We start from the raw sequence: 27500 nt of genomic DNA, 5'->3' as shown, positions 1-27500 counted from the left end.
TTGTGAAAATATTTTATCATTTAAAGTAGTTTTCAAATTACACCAATATCTAATTATTTGAAAAATAAAAAAAACGTTAGCAATATTTAATTATTTAAAACATTTTTCCAATTATGTTAATATTTAATAATTTAAAACATTTTCATATTGTGCTATTATTTAATGATTTAAAGCATGTTTTTAATTGTACCAATATTTAATTATTTAAACCAGTTTTATATTGGGCCCATATTTAATGATTTAAAACCTTTTTTAATTCTGCTAATATTTAATTATTTAAACTATTTTTATATCTAGGCGAAATCTTATGATTCAAAACATATTTTTAAAATGTTATAATATTTAATTATACGAAAGATTGAACATTCTTTATCAATATTTAATTATTTGAAACATTTTAAAAATATGCCAATATTATATTAGTTAAAGTAGTTAAAGATATGTTTTATATAAATATGTAAAGAGAAAATGTCCCGATATCTTATATCTTCAAATTGTAAATTTTGCTTGATTTTCATTATTTTAATAGTTATGACTAATTTTTATATCTAATTATTTTCAAATAGTTTTAAATTGCGTCAAATTAAAAATGAATATTAATACATTTTCTTATTTTTAAATAAAATATTTAATTTTGACAATATTTTATTTTCTACATACATGGTACCAACATCTAATTATCTTTTCAATTATTGTAAATTATGCCATTAATTACAATTTGTATAAGGACATTATTGATTATGACATTATTTTTCCAATGATTACAAATTGTGCCGTTATTAATGACTTTTTAGCACCAATTATTAATTCCGCCATTTTTAATTAGAAAAGTTAATTTTTCAACAATTGTGAACGTGTCAGTCTTTTGGCATGTAATCTCTAAACTTGGTCACCAAGATAATCTATGTTTGATAATTGCTAATGTTGTTTTAGTAAAGGGTTCCCAAAAATCAAACGTAAATAGTACTTACCAAGAACTGTTTTTGGATCACATTGAAGGATGTTCTTAGTCGGCTTCACCATTCTCTCGACCATCTCACTAAGTAGGTTCACGGCCTTCTTCTGACAGTACTGATCAATGCCATTGATACAAGCAATATACTTGTAGATAACTCTGGAGACAAAAAAAAAATGGAGAAAAGTTTTTTTTTTTTAAGTGCATATGGTTTGCTCCATAGGAAGTAATGCGTTCAATATAATATCGCGTTGTATTACGAGTATATTCTAAGGCAATAGAATGGCATTACATTGTGATTTTCTATTTTTTACCAAGGATACGGTATTTTTTTTTTAGGAATTAGAAATTACATAGATATGTCTTTCTTATTAGATTATAAAAAAGGGGAAAATATGCAATATGGATATTTTTGAAAAGACCATTTCATGGGGGAACGAATGATAATGCTTTGTGGCAGGGAGATCTTTGGAAAATGGGATGAAGTAGAGATCAAAGTGGAAAGATGCAGATGAATGTGAAGAAGGAAGAAGAATGAGGAGAAGAAGAAGAAAAAGAATGAGAAGAAGATGAATGTGAAGAAGGAAGTGAAGAGAAAGAATGAGAAGAAGATGAAGAAGATGAATGTGAAGAAGGAAGAAGAATGAAGAAAAAGAAGATGAATGTGGAGAAGGAGAAGAAGAAGAAGATGAATGTGAAGAAGGAAGAGAAGGAGAATGAGAAGATGAAGAAGATGAATGCGAAGAAGGAAGAAGAATGAGAAGACGAAAAAGGAGAATATGAATGGGAAGAAGAAGATGGATGCGAAGAAAGAAGAAAAAGAAAAAAATAATAACACGGAAGAATAGAAGAGGAAGAAGAAAAATGTAAAAGAAAGATGAGAGAAAATGATATAAAGAGAAAAGAAGCTGATGGGGTTTTATGGGAAATTATGGTGAGTGTGAAAAGATGAAGGGGATACCAGATGATGTGAATTAAAAAGATGAATGAAAAAAAAAACGATAATGAATGGAAGATGGTTGAAATAAAACGGGTATGAGTTATAAAGAAAATAAAAAGTAAAGAAAAGGCAAAAAAGAGTAACATTGATAAGTGAAAAATGAAAGAAAATGATGAGAGAAAGACAGAGAAAAGGAAAACCACAAAACAAAGAAAGAAAGAACAGAAAGAAAACGGTAGAAAAAGAAAAGAAAAACATAAAAAGTTACAAGAAAAGAAACAGAAAAATTACAAGGAATGAGAGGAAAGGATAAAGAAACAAAGAAAAGAAATGAAACAACGAAATGAAACAACGAAAGTTAAAATGAAGAAACAAGAAAAAAAACATGAAGAAAAAAAGATCAAAATAAACGACAAAAAAGAATAGAAAACGAAGATAAAGAGAAGAAATGAAATGAAGAAAAAAAAAAAGAAAAATGTAAAACAATGTAAAATGTTAAATATAGCACTATTTTCGGAACGATGCATAGTTTATCTCGACAATATCGTGGTACTTAAACCTACGTATATGTGTTTTCTTTTACTGTATGTGCTATATAAGCATATGTATTTATGCGTCTATTTTCGTTAGATAAACACAGTTTTATTACCTCCTAAATTTCACCTCTCTCAGTTATACTCATGACGACGTTTTCCACTTAATGCCCAGTACCAGATTACCTCATCTTAAGCCTCCACTCCACCCATCAAGCAGCCTCCCAAATTTTAATCCCATTGAAAGGAAAGTCATTGGATACCTCTTACATTGTGATATTAACGTCAATTTTAAATTTTAACCCTTTAACTTTTTCAATTAAATCTACTAAATAGTCTACAAACTATAATTTCTACACTGCAGGATTTTACCAGCAGCAACTTTATCATGATCTTTCAAAGAACTATAGATCTATACTACCAGGTCTACGAATGTACATACTACCAGATTTACGGATTTTACTAAGTTTCTACCAACTTCACTAATAACATCGTGTTAGTGTGGAAATACAGGGCGGAACGATAAAATTGCTGCCATAGAAAAGACGACATGATTCCATTTCCGTTTGATGAAAACCGGTTTTCCTTTTTTTTTGCTGTAGACTATCTACTAGTTGGTTAGTTGTGTACAAATCCCAGGAGCGATAGGAGCCTTCTATAATGTCCGAAAGTGACACAATGTTCAACGAGCGAGATCGGAGATGCACAGCTGTACAACTCATGCTCTCTACCGATCCAAGTTATGACAGTAGGAACCTTGCCAGCACCCTCAACATGCAAATCTAGACGGTTCAATGCTTGAGCGCACAGCTCAACGAAGTTTCCATCCACAGTTATGGTCTTTGGTGTAATTTTAAGTGAAGACCTCATATCTTCGAAGTTGGCTTGAAAGTAAACACCAAAGTGTACCCGGATGTGCTGAAGAGTGTGGTGATCCCTTGGTTCAATCAGGTGGCCGCTGGTGTGGCAGTTTGACTCATCGCCGGCACATAAATCCAAAGAGACTCAGGCTTGGCTTCACAAGAATTGTTACGACTTTGTACCCTTCTCTCATTGGCCCCCTCCTCCCCCGACCTGAATTTTCTGGAATACTTCGTTTGGTCATACGTCGAGGACGTCACCAACATGACCACCAACAATACCAAAGCCAGCTAGATCGCCACCATCCACCGAGTACTGACTAAGCTCCCGCAAGCGCTCATTGAAAAGGACTGCTCCCAGTTCCAGAACCGTATCAAGGCAGTGATTGAGGGTGAAGGCGACTACATTGAATAGATGTCAGCTCTATTACATACTCAAGTTACCTGAACAGATTTTTCCAATAAAAGTTTTAAAATAAAGCTATAGTGTTATTTTCTCTAGGGCGACAAATTTATCATTTTACCTTGTACATCTTTATATGTGGACTTCAATCTCAATATTCTTTTTTAATCTAATTAACTCTTCAAGTCGCCTGGGAACCGCATCAACTGATTTCACAATGACCATTTTTATATATATATATATATATATATATATATATATATATATATATATATATATATATATATATATATATATATATATATATATATAATTGTATATTCATATTCTTGTTTTGAGAGACAATGGATATTCATCATAAGGGGTCTTGTTTGCGGAAACCCCAATGAAGAAAGAGTTGCATAATCCTTAACCGCATTTCTGATTCAGTTCAAGGTTAAAAAAGTTCAAAAAACAAATACGAAAATAAACTCAGGAAAAAATGATGTTATTTCAGAGTGTGATTTCACCTAGAGTAGTTGCTTGTTTTCCTTACTGTTGAACTAGAAAAGAGGATATATTAATATATATATCCTTCCGAAGCTATCAATGGAAATAATGCAGTAACAAAATTTCAACCTGGTCTGCACCCACAAACACTCACCACACAACTCACACACACTCACATGCGCGTGTGCACACACAGATATGGTCTGAAAGGATGACAAAAAATACAAAAGAAGGGAAGCAATAGAGAAAAGAAATATTTATTTTTCTTCAGAATGAAACTTCTTGATTTATGACTTGAAGGCACAGACAGAAAATTGATTCTCTTGAAGTGAAAAACGGCCGATTATTTTCTGATTTTTTTTCCCGACCCTCTCCCCCTTCCTAGTATAATTGATAAAGAAAGAAATCCGCATTAAAAGAATAGACGAACAAGAAACTTAAGATTTACAGCGACACAAGCGCGACGTAAGCAGAGAAGTTGCAATGGCGTGTAAGTAAAGTTGATAGGGAATCGGTCGATTATCTCCCCTTCGCCGCCCGTCAATCGGGATCCAGGAAACAATGATAAAAGAGAAACATGATTTATTGTCGGTTGCAAAAGATCAGGATTCAAATTTGAGTGCATGGATTTCGGCCGAGTGAATTTTAGAATGGCGTTTGCCATAGAATGGCGGCTTAGGGATGATTCTCGGAAGCGATTACTAAATGAACGTTGCTGTCATTCGCAGAAGACTTCACTGAACTTATTTCATATCCTGCTTTGTCTTTCCACATCCTTATCACCCTTTTCATATCTGTATCTACATACAATTACCAAGTATATATTCATGTTTGTGTTACAGTAGATCAGAAGAAACATCGGTACCGTCAGTTTCAAATCCGAAACAAATGAACCAGTCTCTGGTCGCCTATGTGGGACTCTTCAGCCTCTATTGATATTCATCACTATCAAATACGTATTTTCGTAACGTATCACGCACATGCATTTAAATCTATATTATCTCTACTATTATATAAAAAGAACTTTGTCTGTGTGTATGTGTGCGTGAGTTTGTTCCCTACAGACTGACTTGGCCGATCTTTATGAAATTTCACACAAATGTACGTTATGTGTCTGGGAGTCTTCTTAGAAAGGTTTTGTATCAGAATATCTTCGATAACTATCGATAATCAAAAACAAAAACCAACGAAAGAAGGAACAGGCGATTTTGACCGAACTTAACACCTTGTACAGCCTAACATCACAAGCACATTTGAGAAGTTTTATTACTGCGCAAGTAGTAAAGTCAGACACATAAAATCAACAGTATGTTCTTTGATATGGCAGGGGCACATTCGAAATGAATGCTTCTGTTTAAAACACAATTGAACCATGATACTTGATTTTTGCATTTTAAACTTTAATTCAAGTCATTATATATAAAAAAATAATTTTATAAAATTAGCAGTAGGCTCTCTACAGTGCAATGTAGACTACAGTGTATTCTGGAATAAATTACTGTTAAGAGGCATGTGAAGCTTTCTATCGGAGGACCGCGATGGGTTCATAACTAGAGCAGGCAATGAATCGATTTGATTGAAAAATGGGTAATTTCACCGATTTTGAAGAAAATAAAAATATGGGAGTGTGAAATATTCATTGATCATCATCCAATTCCGGGAAACTTTGGTTTTCCCTACTAATTCTTATTATATAGTATATGTATTTCAATTTGTTCACTTTTGCATTCACATCTAAATTATAAATCTACAGGCTGACTGGAAAGTAACCTCTCTTATTAAGTGCTACTAATTTATTACTGAAAATATCATTCTTACGAGAAATTAATTTTTTTTTTATTTTCACAACTTATCAAGGCCCGGAAGCCACTCAGGGATGAGGGTTATTGCAAGTACAATAAGAACGTATATAGCATGAGGTTTCATTTAGAAGTTTATATGTGTGCCAGAATCCGACACTCGCTCGCTCTTCAAGTCGTCTGGGAACCGCATCAACTGATTTCACAATGACCATTTTTTTTTTCTTTTTTCCCCTTCGTCAAAAAATATTGCTCGTGGAATATGAGGGCCAAAGAAAAAATAAAGGTGCTGCCTTATAACTCACGCTCCATCCTCTATTAATTTCTTGTGAGAATTATATTTCAGTAATACATTTCAAGTATATACTGTGTTACTTTCTACTCGCCCTATACATCAAACATAGATGATTTCAATAATACACTTTTATTATAGGGAATTAATTTCCAATCACTCTGTATATATGTGTCTCTATTTCGAATAATGATAAAGAGTTTTCACTAATGGACCGAAAGAGCAGGGTTCAATTCTCGGTCGAGTCATACCAAAAATGATACATGATGTTCAGTATTATCTTTCTGTCTAGAATTCTAAACATAAAGTTTAGTATCATTATATGTTTGATAATCATTAGAAGACAAAGTTTGTTCAAAACTCTTTGATTCATGAAACTAATTCTACCCATCCTGGAACGATTATTCTTCTAGTTATATGTAATAAATACTTAAAATATCATCTGTGTATTAGGACGGATAGGTTAAATTTTAGTTTATGGACGAATTTATTGGCAAATAAAAATAAATTTATAACCGAAAACGTTTTGGACACAAATCAATAAACCACGTTGAATATTTGATAATGTGTCATTTATTTGCAGTGATGGCTGTCAGACGTCTGGAACAGATGGAGGTAACTCACAGACACAAAATTCAATTTTATTACATTCCTTTAGTCTATATAGTTTCTATTGGATTTAGTTGAGAGGACTAATTTGGTCAACCTAAAACTTTTACTTACTTTTAAGCAGTTTTTGATTGTATATTTTGGAACACTTTCATGTTGAAGATATTTTACAGATTAAAGCAAGTTTCTTTCAAATATTTCGTAAAACATCCAGTTGAAATGAATGTCCGTCTTCTTGAAGAAAACGCTTTCACCATAGAAAAAAAAAGAAAGAAAAATTTAGTTCTCTGCAAGAACTTAGACATCAGGGTCGGAAAGTGGGATTCAAAACTCAGTGCCCCAAAAGAGGAGCACTCTAACCTGCAAAAAGTACATGGGCAGCCCCGTTCCCCGGCGAAGGCGCCTCAGACGATTAGCAATAAAATAATCCCTTCTCAAAGAGAAAAGGCAAAGCCTGCGAGGGTGGACCTTCTAGAACTGGACAGAACTAAACTCCCACCGCAAAATCAACAGGGATTAGGTCATTAAAGAAATTGTCTAATATCTGTTGATTTTCGGGGGCCCAGGAGATCTAAAATGGAAGTCGTATATCCAATTGGTCGCTGGGAAAGGTTTGGATTATTTTGTTATATCGTTTTCCATTGTATTAAGATAAAAAAAAAAAAGAATTCCGTTTTTGTGTTAAATGCTTAGAGTTATCTCCCTTACTTGTTGTTTTATATTATTGACTGGAAAACAAAGATGGCGGTTTTGATAAACGGTCGTGTGAAACGTTCCAGAAAATATCTGTCTTCAGATGCAATCTCTTACCTATATAACAGTTAAGTATTTTCACGTATGGAATATTGCTACCACATTATGGGAGGTGCTGCACAGATCACTCTTTCCTGCTTTAGCAGAAAACAAAATTGACTTCGAAATCTAGTGGAGGGAGAATGATCTCTTTTGTTTCCTACATCCTTTTTCTAACAAAGAGATGTTGATAATCAGTCTCTCTCTCTCTCTCTCTCTCTCTCTCTCTCTCTCTCTCTCTCTCTCTCCATTGAAAATATACGACTGAGCTCCAGTCTTGTTCTCTTTTAATCGAAGAACCTACTGTTGATTTTATATGTCGGGTTTTTCTTCTTGTGTGGTAATAAAACTTCTCAAATGCACTTGCAATGTTATCTTTGGTCAAAATCACCTGTTCCCTCTTGCATCGGATTATTTTTTTATTATCGATACTAATCAAAACGGTTCGGGTACAAAACCGATAGAAAAACACTGCTATGCACATAACGTACTTTGTGTGAAATTTCATAAAAATCGGCCCAGCCGTTTTCGAGTTATGGGGAAACAAACTCTCTCTCGCGCGCGCGCGCACGCGCACGCGCAGACAAAGTTCCTTTTATATAATAGTAGAGATTTTTTTTTTGTTACTAATGAGTAAGGCGAGGACAACAGCATATTCTTTTCATTGTTTTTTTTTACTCTCGAGTGTGTATCCATTGATATCTTACATGCTTTTATATAGAGTGATGTGGTTCTCAGTTGATTATCTGTGTCTATATCGGATATATACTGGAGAGTCAAAACAATGAAAAGAATGTACTGTTGTCATAGCCCTACTGAGTCAGCACTTACCAAGACCCGAGACCACTTGAGAACAAAGGGTAAAAAAAAATTTGACTTGGACGATAATTGCCACCTTGATCGACAGTAGTAATGCTCTCCATTATAAATGACTAGCGAGGGGTACCCGGCGTTGCCCGGGTGTTTGGGGGTGTTAAAAAAAAGTAAGTATGAGGATCGAACCCGAACCGTTGAGGCAAAGTTATAAATTAAAGTGTGAAAAAAAAAGTGCAACGTTAAACATTGCCCCACCGCGAAATGCTAACGGAAGCACGTTTGAATTTATTTAATTAGTTGGATTTAGCAGGTGCTCGGTTTAATGAATTAATGAGGTCAGGTTTGACTGCGGGGATAGTATTTACTGCTGAATGCCCCTCCCCCCCCCGAAGATGTTATAGGAAAAAGAATAACCCACATGCGGCGAGCGACAAATATTGAATATTTATCTTCCCGAAATCGAGCAAATTAAATAGATAGGCGAGCTTCGTGGTTAAGTGTGAGATATTACGATTTGTATGTGATATAAAAAGTTTTAAAAAGTTGTGAACCGACCGACCGCTTCTCTGAAAGAAGCCTTTTGTAGACACACAGAAAAATCGAACACACATACATACATACATACATTTTCGCTTTTATATTTATAGATAATAAAGGTGTCTATTTATTTCTTTTATATTTGTATGGGCACGTACGAATGTGATTATTATAGACTCAAAACCAAGCTTCTTTTTTATTTTATTTCCCTTTGTTCTTTCTTCAGGAACCAAAGTTTTCCCCCACAATACTCGTTTTGTTCCGTATAAAAATTATAAATAAATAAATAAGAGAAAACAAACAAAACGATATGTTTTGTATTGCAAGACTGGTTGAAAAGACCAAATCCAAACAATGAAAAAATGTAATGTTTTCATTACGGAAGGGGGGAAAAAGCAGCCATCTTTCTGTTTTTGCTTTTTGAACGAATCTATAAATTCTTGCAAAATATACTTGTATTAATTAACTGCACATTTTTGATACAAAACAGACGATTCCTTGGAGGCATACGTGAAACTTGAATAGCACAGAACCAATTATCCTGTCTCATAATAATAATAATGAGGATAATGATACGGGATGTAGAGTGACCTGGAACAATGAATAAAACCCTTCTGGTTATATAATCAGCTTAAAACAATCATTAAGAACTTCAAGTTACAATAATTTAGCTAATAAGTCTTGTTCAATGGTAATTTACATTGGAAATATGAAAAAAAAAATGGAAAAAATATGAATAGTAAACTTATTCTTCATATTAGACGAAAAAGTCTAACAAAATACATTGTTTCATTTCATAAATAACTGGGAAACAATTTGTTTATCAGAAAGAATTATAAATAAAATTTCCTAAGGGAAATTATATGGTGAAATTATTCTAAGTCAACCATTTCATTTCAAGGATTCAATGTTTGGTAAGTTCCGAGGATCTATAAGTGTTCCTCATGAATCAATAATAATGGATTGTTATGAAAAACTCTTATGGATGAGTTTATTTTCAAGATGTATTTATGCTTTTCTATACTTTCCAAAGACATTCACTACAATAACCTCGAGCAATCAGCACGTCTGCCTTAAATCGTCTCCACTTTTTGCATAAAAGATTAATACCATCAGTTTTAACATAGTCATTATATCAAAGAAACAAAAACCTTTATATGTGGTATTTCCAACAACGCATTTATTTTCTAAATATTTAAACAGTTAATTTTTCCTTCTCCGGCAACATGTAGCATTTTGCCCTTGTTGTGACATCACCCATGCGTCTCCAACACGTGCTTATCTGAACATTGGCCACGCCTTGACCAAGTGCTTCTCTCGTCACGTCTTGTACACCATTTCTCTAAACACTCTTTTCCGAACCACACGTCCTTTTATCTCTGCTGTGACGTTATTTCGCACACCCAGCTTAGTCATTTGCATATCTTTATGCTGCCACTGCTACTCCCAGCGTTAGCGGCTTTGTTACACAATCAGTCTGTTATAATTTATGTTTTGGAATGCATAAGATGAGGATTATTTGAATTATTCAAGATGATGCAAAATATTTTTCAGTTTGGAAAATGCTTTTTCAAAACTAAATGTGAAGATTTAATTGATGCATTTTACTTTAGCATAGATGTAGTGTTCTATGATCTGCACGGTAACACATTTTTTAACTACTACAGTGTGTGCACTTGGACTGCAGAATGAGTTGGTTATATTTATATGGTGATGTGGCAGCCGACGTTTCTATTTCCTATATATTTTCTTCTTCTTCTTCTTCTTCTTCTTCTTAACCGCTTTCACGGAGGTTTTTACAACAAAAACACCAACAAATGCAATCGAAGTTTAAAAAAATCTCTTTGCTATTTTATTTCTTTTTCCTTTTTTCACAGTATACATGTAAACACACACAAAAAAACAATTTCTTTGCCATAAAGGAAGGAGAAAGCATCTATACTGTCTTCTGGTGATTCAGATGAAAGCAAGCAATCTTTCCTACCATTTGCTACATCCGCTTTCTTGTGCACGTGATGTCATAGCCAGGACACATGGAAGACACATTGAGAAAACTCAAATGCCTGCTAGACACTATCCTCCAGTGTCTAAGGTCTTCCTGTGTAAGTATTCGTCAGGACAACTTGGCATGAGGATATACTTCCTCCTACAAGTAAACTGACTAAATAAATAACATGGTATTCGAAGCCCAATTAAAATCCCTACGGTATGGTTATCCTACACTGGCTTTTACAAGGAATAATGCACATTCTCCAAGTGATATTGCCTCTAGTAACAGCACTAAACTGGATACTCCATCAGATAAGATGTATTCTTGTCCTGAAATTCAGTAAAACCAAGAGACAAAAAGATATATGAGATATTTGAGAGATAAAATAGAATTGTGATGGAATATTCGAACACCTAGTCATCTCATATAGAGATCAAGTGTTAGTCCCTTGAGTTTTGAGAACTTTGAAGTAAAATGAAACAAAACTGACACATAGCCTTCTTCAAATTCTAATGGAAATTTCACTCTACTTAACCTTTAGCATCATGTGGAAATTTAACAATCCAATGAGCTACACACCCACCTCTTATCTTGCTACATAGATTTTGTTACACATCTCTATAAAAGGTTCACTGATCAGACTGCCGCTTTTCGAGTTCTAGAATATTTTATATGAGGATTGATAATTCAGACCACAACCCAAGCAGTCAGCATGTCTGCCTCAAATAGTTTCCACTTCTTGTTTAAAACGGTAAATGCCTCAGTCAGTCTGTCAGTGTTCCGGAATTTTTTAGATGAAGCTTGATAATTTGGATTATTCTGACCACTAGTCATCCAAGATGAGAATAGTATTTAAAATAAAACAAAATATCATGCTTCATTGCTAAATATGTAAATATAGCACATTTTGTTTAAGAAGCATCTTAGCATGTCTGCCTGTCCGTCGGTCAGTCACGCCTAAGTTTGAAATAGCATTTTTATCTCTGAAAGCATAGATTGGATGGCCGCATCTTAAAAATATCAATTCTTGTTTCGAATATTTTCTATTAAATAATGGTAATTGGCTTCGAAACACGAAAGCATGAGAAGTAAAGAAAGTAAGAAATTGTCAACTTCCATTCTTCATATCTCGTCTATATAAAAGACTGGCAAAATGTATTGTTTAGTTTCACAAATAACCGGAAGATGATTTGCTTATCTTGAAAGGATTATAAGGAATATTTCTTCAGGAAAATATTCTTTGTTAACCAGTTCATCCCAATGATGCAAACATTGGTTAGTTACTAGATGAGGCCTAAAAAAAAAAAAAAAAAAAAAAAATTTTAATCCAAAAATTGTAAACATATATCAGAGATAAGATATTGTTCTTTAATTTCCCTAATTGTCTTATATATTTTATTTCGCAAAACAAGTTTAACAAAACAAAATTAGGCACAAAAAATTGGGGAGAGGGGTCTATGGTCATCCTTGTCACTGCACCTTTGATTGTCTACGCTAATCTTAGCTAGAATTATTAGTCACCAGAGTATAGGGTAGAACAATAAAAGTGTCGCCCTAAAGAAAACAATGCTATAGTTTTATTTTTAAACTTTTATTGAAAAAATCAATTCAGGTAACTTGATTATGTAGTACAGCTAGCATTTATTCAATGTAGCCGCTTTCAGCTTCAATCTGCCTCGATACGGTCTAGAACTGGGAGCATACCTTTTCCACAAGTGCTGGCGGGAGCTCAGCGAATACTCGGTGGATGGCGGTGATCAGGCTAGCTTTGATGCTGTGGGATGTCATGTTGGTGATGTTCTCGGCGTATGACCAAATGATATAAGCATCTATCTTCAATTAACGTACCCTATATTCTCCCTGATAGTTTAATCACACATTTTAGCCACTTTTTTCCTTTGTAGTTTCGCCTGACTAAATCACACATTATAGCATTAAACTCACTATGACAGATATGTCATATATCTACCTGCATTATATGATAAAACTATACTCCTCCTATATCACAAAAATCAATTTAGTCCTCCCAAACAGCCTCAATATTTTATTTCGCTCCTAATGTCACTATCGCTAGATGTTATATCCCTATTATGTAACCAAGCATCTTCTCTTCTGATGAGAAGCATTAGGCTTAGAAATACTCTACAACACAATTGATGTATACCCTTATTGAATAAATGTATATATATTACTATATAGTTTTATATCATCTTTTTTTTCTTTATTGAATTATATATATATATATATATATATATATATATATAAGTGATGTTGGGCCTTGTCAATACTAAATATTTTTTTCAATAATGACTAATCAATCATTTGTAAATAAGTGTATGTTCGTTATTGCCAGCAACTGCAATGCTAAATATTAGCTGAGTGGGTTTAGATATCTACTGTCATAAGGATGAGAATGAGCTAAGGATTTATTTTGTGAGCTGACGACTATTGTTAACTGAGTTTTAAATTTTTTATTTACTAACAAATTAAAAGCTGTGAAGGACAGAAGCTGATTGAAGGTTATTGCATGCAAGTGTCTTGTGACAGACTGGAGTAGATGCAAACGAAAAACAAATCAACGTAAGGGTGATCATTAGAGAAAGTATTCGCATGAAGTCATTAAGTTCCCGGGTAAAAACAAATAAATAAAGGTCAAGTGATGGCAATAAAGAAGATAATTAGAATCGCTGTTTTTTTTTCCATCGTCGCATGGCAAATCAACGTCATACATTTCTCTTGCTATTTCGAGTCATCTTGTAGCATTACCAACATTTTCATGCACTCTAATACACCACAGAGCGCCCATACTTAATTATCTCCCTTTTTTTCTACGCTAATGAATGCTCTTGGATACGGTCCAAAAAAAGACTCTTCGATCCCACTTTGTCAACTAAGCTCCAACCCCTGTCCCACAATGTTCCATCCCTGTGCCTGTTTTACAATATTCTAATCGAATGTGCTCTGCTGAACTTGTTGCACTTGTGTTCTCTCGGCGTACATATCCTCGACAAACCCGCTTTGCAGCAAAACTACACCCCTCCACTGTTAAGGTCCCCAAATGCCAGAAAGCTTTCTACTCTAATAGTTTCTTCTCTAACCCAACTAGACCTTGGAATTCCCTCCCTGCTACCTGCTTCCCTAACTGAACTGATACACAGAAGTTTCAATGTAACGTAAACCAACATCTTGTTAATATTTCCTAGGCATGGTCCCAAATAATAGCCCCTTACATCCAAGTGGCAATGTGCCTTGTTAGGGGTCAACATGAGTTAAAAAAAAAAAAGTTGTTTTTTTTCCTTCGTCGTTTCGCCCGACAATACGTGTCTAACGCATGTATAAAATTCAAACTATGTGAGACACATTCTCTCGACTTTTTAATGTGCACACCTTTTCAGATTTTCTTGGACTTGTGTAAGCACACAATCCAACAGGAAGCAAGCTTTTCTGTATCTGCATTCAATAAATAGTATTTCAAGCATATTACCTTTGTTTTATTTCTTGTTTTAAGTATTGCTTGTACGATAAAATGTATATGAAAACGGTAAATGCTATCCGCAAAACCCCAAAATCTTTAACTTCATTACAAACAAATGAAGATAGACTTCAAGGACGCAAGGGAAAGAACTCAGTTCATTTTTGTAGTACTATCCTGGAATAATTATTTCACCCTACATGGAGAGCAGATAGTTAACACTAAGTAAGCACCTTCAGAAGGGGACACAACTCATGACTTACAAATGATAATTGAAGGCTCTGCGAAATGTTTTAAGATTGAAATCATAAATGCAAACAATAATCAAAGGATATAACATTTCTGAAACAAATTGTTTTGCTTCTTTTCAGAATGAGGCGGGTGGAGTGATTCTATTGCTATTAAAGTACAGCTTCAAAAACAATCATTATTTCTGTTTTCCTTGCTTTAATTTTTTTCTTTGTTTTCTTTTTTTCTTCTTTTCATTTATTTTGTTTCTTTCCTGTTTATTACATTTCTGTTTTCCGTTTTTTTATTATTTTATATATATATATATATATATATATATATATATATATATATATATATATATATATATATATATATATTTTATTTTCTGTTCTTTTTCCTTTCTTTTCTGATTTGTGTTTTTCTTCTTTTAGATTATTTTGTGTTTTCCTTCTTTTATTTTCACAAGCGAAATCCTAGAAAATGTGGAGAAAAAAATGTACCAAGAATATGAAAACTGTTCTGTTCTTCTTCCTTATCTTTTCAGTTTCTTTCTTATTGCTCTTTTAGTTCTATTTTGCTTCTTTTCAGTTTTTCTAACTTCTTTTTTTCATTTGTTTTTTTTTTTAAATATCTTCTCTTCTTTCTTCTTTATATCTTTCATTTCCTGCTTTCTTTCCTTTTTTCAAATTTCTTTTTCCTCTTTCTTTTCTCTTTTCTATCTTTTGTTTTGTCCCCCTTTTCTTTCTTTAACTCTTGTCCTTTTCTTTCTTTCTTTTTTTTCACACTATCTTTCTATTCTATTTCCCTTCTTTTCCCGTTTTCCTTCTCTCTTTTCCTTTTTCGTCTCGAATTTCATTCAAACTTTCCAGCTTTAAATCAGATCAATCAGAACAGAACACTCATACAATTTTGCTTTACATCGCATCCCGAATGCTCATCAGTTTGAATTACACTATCAGAAACTTCCTTTTCTAAACCTAAAAAAATAGTATATCAATCATGTCACAGAGCTGATCGAATTTTCAGTGTCAGTTTTCATATTCTTGATACATTTTTTCCCCCCACATTTTCTAGGATTTCGCTTGTGAGTCACTGTCCAGAATTCTCATTTTTAAATAATTTCCAAAACTTTCTCAACTTCACAAAACTGTTTTTCAGTCATGTAACAGATATGATGGGTTATTCAACGAAACTTTTCATGGACATGTTCATAATCATTTCCAGAATTTCCTCAGATCTTACTGGAGAATTTTAGCCCTGATCTTTCTTTTATTTTTAAACTTTTATTCACTTTTAAAAAAGCTGCTACATAGACATAAGAATCTACCCTGGATAAGAAGCGGGTAGGGAGTTGCGCAGCGAGATATTAGTTCACATTACATTTAAACTTCTGCATGCTAGTATAGACGGGAAACAGGAAGAAAAAATGGAATTCAAAAGGTAGGCGGTTCGAAATAAGAAACTATTAAAGTCAAAAACTTTCTGGCATCTTGGAATCTCTACAGTGAAGCGGTGAGATTTTGCTGCTTGTTGGTATGTCAAGGGTATTTACGTTAAGTGAGCATGTTCAGCTAGTTCGTTGGAGCACATTTCATTAAATTACTTGTAAAACTAGCAAAGGCATTCACCATTGTGGCGATGGGGTAGGGACCAGATATTGGTAGATAGTGTGGGATCTATTAGCTTAGAGGCTCTTTTTTTTTTTTTTTGACCCTATTTAAGTTGGAGAGACTAGTGGTTTTAGTGGTTGGTGCACCAGCTAAAACTCATAATTTTGGTATGGACTAGAACTAAAGTCATATTTTTAATATTATAATATTGTTACATGTCTATTTGGAGATATTCCTGTGTGCTCATAACTTTTGTCTACATTGTAACAAAATTCATCTACACTGAAAAAAAGGTTTTGGTGCATGGTCTGTTAAAACAACAACAGAAACATTTTAACCAAAATCACCCATTTTCTTTCCACCTTCAATGGTGCAGGTAATTAGAAAATGGTTTGTTTGGTTTGGTTGTTTTTATTTTATGGCATACCAACTCTTTTGGGGCTATTTAATGCCAAATCCAGTAATTTGGGTAAAAAGTTTTTATACTTAAAGTTCTTTTTATATCTTCAAATATTTATTCATGGTGTTTGGTTTGATTGTTTTGTTATAAAACATTTCAATCCTTTCCGGGTTATTTATTGCTTGATCGAGTAATTTGTGTAAAAAGTTTTTTTATGCTTGAGGTTCTTTATATATTCAAATATTTATTCATGATGTTTAAGAAAAATAATGGCTTTGTGAATAAAAGCCGTTGTTTTGTTTAATAAGGACAAATTATTTTCCAGCTTAGTGAATAAAAGTTGCGAATATGATTTGGTTATTAATTTGTGGGGATTTTGCATACTGTTGAATACAACTCTTGGTGTAGGGTGAAGGAGCCATTAATATCATCATCGGTTAACCTATAAGGAACAATTCTTAGATTTTGCATGGAAACTAGTGATGGAACGATTCCAATATTTTTTCCGATTCCAATTCAATTTTCAATTCCTTTCAAATTTCTACCTATTTAATTATTCACTTGTTGTTTTTTTAATTTTCAGATTATCATAAATATCCGTGTAATGTGTGCATATATTTTCACAAAAGTTAACTTTCTCTGTGGGTAGGGAGGTGTACATTACATGAATCTTATATTTTATTTTTGTTTCTAATCTTTTCCTCATAGTTCATTGAACACAACGATTTACTAAACCCATTATGAAATTTTCACATTTTGCCATTTTTTTTTTCTATTTGTCCACTCGTGCTATTTTACTGTGCCATTTTTCCCAGCATCATTTTTTTTTACCTAAATGATTTATTATACTCTCTAGCTTTTAGTTTTACTAGTAGTTTGAAAACAACAAATATTTATCATTTTATCATTATTAGTAGCAATGGAAAATTAAGTTTTAAGCAATAACAAAAAAAAAAAAAAAAAATACAAACATAAAAATAAGGAGTCGCTTTTAAAATCAGAAAATAGATTCAAATTTTTCTGATACTGATTCCGATACCCTAAAAGGTTCCAATTCTTGATTTTGATTAATCGTTCCAACACTAATGGGAACTTGTTTATGATTTACATAATCCAAACAGTACACAAAAGTCAGTGAGCAATCATTAATATTTAACTTTTTAGTTTGTTTGTTGATATTTAATTATTTAGTTTGTTTTATTAATATTTAATTATTTAGTTTGTTTTATTAATATTTAATTATTTAGTTTGTTTTGTTGATATTAAACTATTTAGTTTGTTTTGTTGATATTAAACTATTTAGTTTGTTTTGTTGATATTAAACTATTTAGTTTGTTTTGTTGATATTAAACTATTTAGTTTGTTGTATTGATATTAAACTATTTAGTTTGTTTTATTGATATTTAATTATTTAGTTTGCTTTATTAATATTTAATTATTTAGTTTATTTTATTAATATTTAATTATTGAGTTTGTTTTGTTGATATTAAACTATTTAGTTTGTTTTGTTGATATTAAACTATTTATTTTGTTTTATTAATATTAAACTATTTAGTTTGTTTTATTGATATTTAATTATTTAGTTTGTTTTATTAATATTTAATTATTTAGTTTGTTTTATTAATATTTAATTATTTAGTTTATTTTATTAATATTTAATTATTGAGTTTGTTTTGTTGATATTAAACTATTTAGTTTGTTTTGTTGATATTAAACTATTTAGTTTGTTTTGTTGATATTAAACTATTTAGTTTGTTTTGTTGATATTAAACTATTTAGTTTGTTTTGTTGATATTAAATTATTTAGTTTGTTTTGTTGATATTAAACTATTTAGTTTGTTTTATTAATATGTAATTATTTAGTTTGTTTTGTTAATATTGAATTAGTTTATTTTGTTGATATTAAACTATTTAGTTTGTTTTATTAATATTTAATTATTTAATTTGTTTTATTAATATTTAATTATTTAGTTTGTTTTATTAATATTTAATTATTTAGTTTGTTTTATTAATATTTAATTATTTAGTTTGTTTTGTTTGTCCCTTGTCGCTTCTCTCTTGATTCTCTTCAACTCTAAAAATAATATTTTCCTTCTTCAACTGTGACGGGCATGCATAGAAGAACTCTTACGAGCATCCTCCCCGATGAAGAACTTAGACCTGTCATACAATTCTTGAGTGCTTCCGTACAAGCCCATTACAACAATAAAATCGCAATTGGAATGTATCGTTCTTAAAGATGCATGAGAATTGTGATATTAGATTTTGTAATGGGGTAAGTTGATCTACACGTATTAAGAATAATGGACTTACTTACCAAGAGACGATAAATGTAGTTATATCTAACACGTCTAATCACGGGTAGTGATTCTTGGCAGTTATGATCCCAAAATCATGACGTATACATTTTTTAAATTCACTTTTTGTGAACTATACCACTGTGTTTATTTTGATTATTACCGACGTGTAAAGCAACAAGACTTTTCAAATTATAATGAGATGATCTTGCGGAGGATGAAGACACAATGTCAAGAGTTCGAATAGAATGGAAGAGAAAAGAACGAAAGTATGAATTTATTTAGAGGCAAAATTAGCGCGTGTGTTAAAACATAACTCTTAAAAATAGCAAGTAGGAGACTCCCCTCCTTCATCTCTCCGAATAATGTACTTGAGATGTTGATATAAACAGCATCTATTTTGCATACAGATTTTTGGCATAATGGACAGGTTAAAGATTTACATGCTGCTCACCTTAACATGATGTAACACAAGGTTGGAAAAGTGGGGATGTTGAACAAGCTCCTCTAATGGGGAGCACTCTTGCCTGACATAAATTGCGTGTGTATCCCCACCAGCATTCTGTAGTCAGGGCGCCTCAGACAGCAAGCAATAAAATTATCCCATCAAAATGCCAGGTGGCAAGGCCTGAGAGGATGGACTTCCTCGATGATACCTAGGTGGTGTACCTCAGTCCGACAAGTACTGGGCCAGTTCCTGGCCCCGCATCTGTCAGGCTGATTGTGAAGAATGGATTCTTGACTGGTACTTTCTATCCAAGTCTCGAAGCAACAAGGAGACTCTTTCTCCAACATTAAAACATAATGGGAGGGTATGATTACAAAAAACTGGAAGGTTCTATTATAGACAGGGGTGATAGGTACTGACCAATCAAATAGGAGAACGCTCTGCTACTGACCAATTAGAAACCGGAATCACTCCATAAATAGAATTCCTGCACATAATCTTTCATGTCCACATGAAAAGGAATTTTATTCTTCGTCTGCAAATGTTTTCAATTCAAGACATCTATGGATTGTATATCAAACGGAAAACTCTATCCTTCATCAGTTTTACAATTCGAAGCTTCTATTGATTGATAATACCATTTTGTTTGAAACAACATTTCTCTTCTAAGATATATATTCTATAGCTTACAACTCCAAATAAACGTATTTGCATTTATTATTAATAATTAATATCGATCATTTCAGAGAGACACCCTGCTGCAAAAAAAAAACAAACAAACAAACATAACCCACAACGTTGCCAAGTATCATAATATCTTCAACTTTTTTTTCAAAGGAGTCACCTCTTATCAAGGCCTGGAGACCATTTGACGATAAGGGGTGATGATTGAACGGTAGTCAATGGGACAATACCATAGTAATCGTAAGTAGTGGAAATTTAGTAAATTGGATTACTTAAGGGGATGGCTCAATAAGAATTTAATTACATTGGACATGAAGACGACTATATTGTTGTCAGCCGGAAAGTAGGCAAACGAAAGAGAGTCCCACAAGTGTGCAGTTCAAAGAAATAAGCTTTGTTCATTAAATGTGTGTTTAAGCACAGATAAAGAGTGGGGGAAATTATTAATCGTGGTTTAAACTAGACGAGTGTTTTTCGTGAAAGTTTGACAAGGGGGGGGCCTTTGATTGGAGCTTAAACGAGCACTTGTCATGAAAATAATGATAGAGCAGAGACAGGCTCGCAACGTCTCTTCTGTGGGAAAGAGGTTGCAGAGAAGAGAAAAGGGCATCCCTTACCGAAAATCATCAGCATCAGCATTATCATCCCCAGAAGTTATTCGATATGCAACATTGAATAAGGTTAAGAAGTAAACCAAATGTCATTCAGTCTCCTACTTCTAAATCACCAGAATGCAAGCTAACAAGATTTTGTTCTCCTTCAGCGCGTGGTTTTGAAAAAGCGACACTTGCTCAGAGCGTATCACCCTCCCTTATGCTAATCTAGTATTATTGGCGCAATAAAGGTGAAATAAGGGTAAAATATGACGTTTGATATTTTCCTCATAATGTAGTTTGTTCACCTGGATTCTTCAATTGGGCGTGAAATTGGACAGATGTCATATCGATGAACATAATAATGATTGATGAGTTGATAATCTAGAATTTTAGAGACACGTGGCTTATTTTACACAGACATCTAAATAAACCGTTCTTCTAGATCTGAGCACATACATCTAATACGTCCAGTGATACAACACTTAGCACTATTATAAAATGCGTAGTTTACCGGTGTTATTTAGTTGTAAACGATGTCGTTATTTATTTTTATGGAGGAATAAGTTTAAGAATGGTAATTTATGTTAAAGTTCTGTGGACCATTATTTCTTTAATGTTTAATTATGCATTAATATTGTTTGAAATGATGTGATTCACGTATTCATTCTTATCAATGTGTAAAAATAGTCTGAAAGGAATTGTTAGCTTATGGATAGATTTGCTCTTACTTTTGGAATAGGCTTTACATGTATATTCATGGCCTAGATACGATCTCTTCGGTATGGCTAACTGTTAAGTGTTGAGACATTATGTTGAACAAAGATGGCGGTAGTAAATCAAATCGGCGAAAAATCAATGTAGTCACGATCTCGAGTGTTGAGTAATTCTTAATAACAAAGATGGCGGCAAAGAATCAATGCAGTCATGATTCAGTCGTTTCAAGATGAATGTTGACAGCGAACTGACTTGAATCCAAAATTCGATATTTTTATAATAAAGTTGGAGGCTTCTCATTGGTTGATTGTCCTAACCGTAAGTTATAAATAGGATCGTCGGAATCATTGGGGTCATACCTTCATTATTAATCAAAAACATTTTAACACTAACCAACACTAGCTTTTATGAGGAATGGTGCACCTTCTCCAAGTGATAGTCCCTCAAGTAATAGCGCAAAGCTGGATACACTATCAGACAAAATGAATTCTTGTCTTGGAATCCAGTAAGACCAAGAGACCACAAGAAAGATATACTATTACATATTTAAATGGTCGATTGGAGAGAGAAAAATTATGTTCTCATTTTTTTTATTAACTCAGTGTTTGAGATGTAAAGAAGAATTTTAATAGAATATCAAAATATCTACATCTTGTAACATTGTCCGTGGACCAACACTCGTTGTGTGCAGTCTACGTCACAAAGGAGACCAAGACAAAGAATAGGAAATAACTCCAACTAACTTGTTCTTTGCAGCAACAATATTTCCTCACCCATTTGATCTAGAACGTTCTTCACACTTCTCACGAGATCTCGAACGTTATCTTATTCCATGCTCCAAGTCTCTCACGTGATTGCTCTCTTTCTCTTTTTATAGTCTTTTTTTTTCTTTACTGGTGACGTCACTTCGTGTGCATTTACATCCGTGCACCGCGCTGTGTAACAGTATCTTATGTATAGGTCAAATGTTTGCCCCAAAAAGGGGAGGGTCTTGATTTCTAAGAACTTCGACTGAGGTAAAATTAAACAAAAAAGAGAAACAAAGCCAATCCATAAATAAACATTTATGACTTGATAGAACACCCAAAAGGAAAGAGTTAAATAGTATTCAAAAGGTCGAGACAAAAAAGTGTTTTTTTGTCTATATATAGACGTGAACTTGTTTGTAAGTGAGTTTAATGTGGAAGATGTATTCATTCATATATTTTACCCTGGATGTGTGGGAGAATTGAAACCCTAAAATAATCAGTCCTTCTCCATTTATTACTGTTATATTTCTTAGCATCTTGCATGTCAGATTTCCAGTAAAATTGATTCGGAAGAAATGCTGTTATAATTGTGCAACTTTTTTTTTTTACATAAGCATCACCACTTATCAAGGCCCAGGAGCCACTCGAGGGCAAGGGTTAAAGAGTGTACATTAGACAATTGGACAATATAGTAATCGTTGGTAATGGAAATTTGGTAAATTTGTTAACTTAAGTGGAACGGCTAATCAAAAACTTGTTTACATTAGACTTGAAGACAACCATATTGTAGACAGCTTGAAAGTAGGACAACGGAAGACAATTCCATAGGCGTGCAGTTCTAAGAAAGAAGCTTTGCTCATGAAATCTACGTTTAGGTTTAGGCACAAATAAAGAGTGGGGGGGATTATTGATAGCGTTTTCTGCTAGACGAGTATTCCTTGTGAAATATTGGCGAACGGGGGACCATAGATTGGAGCTCAGTCGAGCACTTGCCATAAAAATAACAATAAAGCAGAGACAAACTTGCAACATCTCTTCTGTGAGAAAGAGGTTGCAGGGAAGAGAAAAGGACATCCCCTACGAGGCCACAAAGTCTATTTTGAACTCTATCAAGGCAGGACAAGTCCTTTCTAGCAGCTCCTGCCCAGATGTGGCAACAATACTCCATCCTTGGACGTAACTGGCTCTTATATAGATAGAGAATTGCATAAGCAGTGATATATCTACTGGAGCGATAGAAAGATCCCACCATTTTTCCAATGGCTTTGGCAACAGATTTAATGAATGTGTTCCATTTCAGATCAGGAGTAAAGGTCAAGCCCAGGAGCCTGTCAAAACATTAGACCTTCCCAAGATGAGAGCCATTCATTTCAATTGATGCCAGTTGGAGATCAGAGCGTTGATGATGTAAAGATAAAAGCTTGGTTTTAGATGCATCAAAAGTAACCAGCCACCTCTTTCCCCATTGTACTACTTGCTCAAGATCAGAGGAGAGAGAATCGAAGAGAACTCCTCATTACACAGTCACTCTTTCAGGGATTATCTGTTGTTTGAAGGCAGCAAGAAGCCAATAACATAATACAATCATGTTGGTCAAAAATTATCTTTTTAAACATGAAATAGTAAACTAATCTGCTCTTATTGTTACTCGAAGCACATGAAAGATTTTATTTATATTACGTGCCCAGACATAATGTAGCTGGCGTCTAGTGATTCCTGGCAGGAGATTTCATAACTAAGGGCAAGTAACTGACCTTCATGACTGTCTGTTTCTTTTTCATTCATTGTACAGTCTTTATTCGAAGCTTAACTCTCTTTTCTTTATTCATCAATTTTTTTGCTTTTACTATTTTTCTTTTTCTCTTTTTCTTTATTCTTTTCTGCTTTCGGTGCTTTCTTTTCTTTTCTACTTTTTTTCTGTTTTACATCTTTTTCTGTTGTTTCTTTTCTTTGATGTTTTTTCTTTTTAAAATTATTTTCGGCTTTCATTGATTTATATTTGTTTTATTCCTTTCTTTTCTTTTTCCTCTTTTCTTCATTTCCTTTCATTAGATTTATTTCTCTTTTTCTTCTTTCCATTTGTTCTCCTTTTTTTTTTTACTTAATTTTTGCTTTAATTAATTTCTTTCTTTGATGTTTTTATTTATTTATTTTTCTTTCGTTTCTTTTTCCTTCCGTTTTCGTCGATTTCCTTTCTTTTCATTGTAGCTTTTTTCCCCCCTTCGTATCCTATCAGTTCTTCCCCTCACGTCACCCTCACCTCTTCACACACAACAGTAACCAACTTTCTTTATGGAATCCATTTACAAATTCATTTCTTTTCGGACAGTTTCTGCAGAATGAGTGGCAGAAAAATTGGTCTAAGGCATTTTGCCCATGGGTTTCCTGCAGAATTCCAACCCGATCGATGAATGAAAGACATGTGACAGTGCAAAGATAACCATTCCACTTTGGCTCAACACAAGAATTTCTAGAACAATATAAACCAAGTTTTCTTATTATTAGCTGAGGGAGGATAAAATCAAACACAATATAAGTAAAAAATGAAATGAAATAGAAACCACCAAATGGAAACAAAAGAGGTAGGCATCGAGTTAAAACGTGATAAATAGTATAAAAATGAATCGATTGTTATATATATATTCACAGTAGCAGGGAGACCCGACGTTGCCCGGGAATAAATGGGAGATCAAAGAAAATATTTTTGTTGTAAACAGAATTGATGAAATGGCCCATTTTTTTCAATCAAATTGATTAACTGCTCTAGTCTGACACACACACCACAGTACAACGGGAGGGAGCCTCATATGCCTCCCTGTAGTAGTTTATATTGCACTGTACAGAACCTACTATTGATTTTATAAAAGTATTTTTTATATAATGGCTTGATTTCAAATTAAAAATGCAAGAGTCAAGCATCATAGTTCAATTATGTTCTAAACAAAAGCATTCATTTCAAATGCGTCTATGTCTTATCAAAGAACATAATGTTGATTTTATGTGTTGAGTCTTTTTGCTTGTGTTGGGATGATAAAAATTCTCAAATGCACTTGTGATGTTAGGCTGTATAAGACTGTTAACTTTGATCGAAATGTGACTATTCCTTCTTTAATGGGACTTTTTTGATTATCAGAGCTATTCTGATACAAAACCTATTTAAGAACACTTCCAGACACATGAAGTACATTTATATGAAATTTATAAAAAATCAGCTAAGCTATTTCAGAGTCCATAGGTAACAGACTCTCTCTCTCTCTCACACAAAATACTTTTCATATATATATATATATATATATATATGAAAAGCACTTAGTGTGTGTGTATGTACACGTCCTTAAATGTGGGGTATTTGTACACGTCCCTTAATGTGGGGTGATGATGTATATATGAAGGGAATAAATTCTCGCAAGGTAACTCTTCAAGGCTCAACGAGAGCTAATTAATACTGGTGAATTTTATTACGAAAAAGTACAAAAAAAATATATTATCACACACACACACACACACACACACACACACACACACACACACACACACACACACACACTAAGCTCTGTTTAATGCAGACATGTTGAGAGAAATATAGTAAATATTCAAACTAAACATAGTTGTGAGTTCTCTCCCTTAGGTAGATCGATTTTGGCCTGTTTATTACACCCTAAAATCACGTTTCCCAAAATATGATACCGGTGTAATGTGTTATTTCTTCCAATGAAAGAAGCTTTATATAAAAGTTTTAGATTTAATATATTTGTTCTTTATTGTCTAATGTCAAAATATAAACAAATTAGATTTATTGCGTTTACATTCCAACTCTTCATACATATATATAAGTTTTGAAAATATGTATGGCAATAGCATGACGAATCCTCACTAGAATGAAACGCTGAAAATTCTGTGCAGCTTAATTGCCATATATAATTAAAACTTACTATCTAGCTTTACTCACATATCGAGCACTGTCGAAGTAAAAAAAAAAAAAAAAAAGAAAGTATTTACAGAAAATTTTATGTAGATACATAAAATAATAATAATAATAATAATAATAATAATAATAATAATAATAATCTCATTAAGCTCCGTTCAAGTCGGGCGCATTGTGAGAAATATAATAAAAGATTACAAGTTCTATCCGTTGGGTAGATAGACCACTAATTGCTTATTGTTTACACATTATATATATATAAAATAAAGCTGAATGTCTGTGTGTATGTCTGGTCACGAATAGGCTCCTATATGGTTGACTATTTAAAAAAAACTGATTACATATAATGATAGAAGATGTATCGAGACACAGGAATGGGCATGTTTGATCTGGCAGAACAGTGATTCATTAAACTTGTGGGGTCTGTGTTCGCGCCTGGTTCACAAAGTATGGAAATAAAAAATTTAAAAATTAAAAAAAAAAAAAACGTTTACAAGTGTTTTTGATATAGATGTACATACGAATACTTTGATAAGTATGTTTTAACTTAAATAGGGATGGCATATTAAAATTGTGGGGTCTGCGTTCGCGCCTGGCCTCCATAGAATGGAAATAGGCGCAAACTTTAATAAAGACTTTTCATATCTATCTGCGTTAGTATACTTTGATAATTATGTTTCAGTTTGAAGAAATATGTTACAATAAAATTATGGGGTGTTCGTTCTGCTAGTATATATATATATATACACAGGGTGGACCATAAGTCGACAACCAAAGGATTTTAAATAATTCTCATAGTAATAAACGTTATTTATTAAAACCAAACTTAACCAATAAACTGAAAAACACGTTGTACATGCTGATACAATCATAAAAGAAGATGTATCTTATACCCAAAGAAAAGAAAATATATTTTGCCCCGCAGATTTTACAGTTTCAGATCACTTAATTTTTTGGTGCGTGACTTATGGCACACCCTGTATATTAGTTTCATTACTACTTGTATTGTTTTTTTATATAAGGCATGGACAACGCCAGATAACCCTACTCGACGTTTATTATGGCAACAGCATGGTTAAAATTTGTAACATCAGATCACTTTGCCCCCCCCTCCCCAACAGACACACAAAAACATTTGCTAAGTAAATGACTAAGTAGCAGATGACATGTCTCTGTATTTTTATTGTAAGTTTAGCTCAGAAATTAGATCGGGTTGACAAAGGTCCATGCAATTTGACCGAAGCCGAAGATGTAAGGTTAGATGAAATTCAATTCTTTATGCTATCGCATGTTGATAAACATCGCTGTTGAACGTAGCAGCTGTTCCGAAATTATCAGAGTAACAAGACTGATGTGCGT

General features: G+C 33.1%; 1 protein-coding gene across 2 annotated transcripts in view; it reads right to left on the bottom strand.

The window, feature by feature from the left end:
- The window catches only part of LOC145276966 (uncharacterized), a 541458-nt gene that overhangs the window by 231200 nt on the left and 282758 nt on the right, over positions 1-27500 (bottom strand). For both annotated transcript variants that reach the window (XM_080128509.1, XM_080128510.1), the window contains exon 4: positions 972-1114. In XM_080128509.1, the coding sequence (XP_079984635.1) occupies positions 972-1114 (143 nt within the window). The remainder of the gene's footprint in view (positions 1-971; positions 1115-27500) is intronic.

Source organism: Euprymna scolopes, chromosome 5, assembly GCF_053919585.1.
Source record: "Euprymna scolopes isolate OS-2025 chromosome 5, ASM5391958v1, whole genome shotgun sequence".
NCBI classification, from domain to species: domain Eukaryota; kingdom Metazoa; phylum Mollusca; class Cephalopoda; order Sepiida; family Sepiolidae; genus Euprymna; species Euprymna scolopes.
Note: the sequence above shows the minus strand (reverse complement) of the source record. Positions and strands in the feature narration are given on the sequence as shown.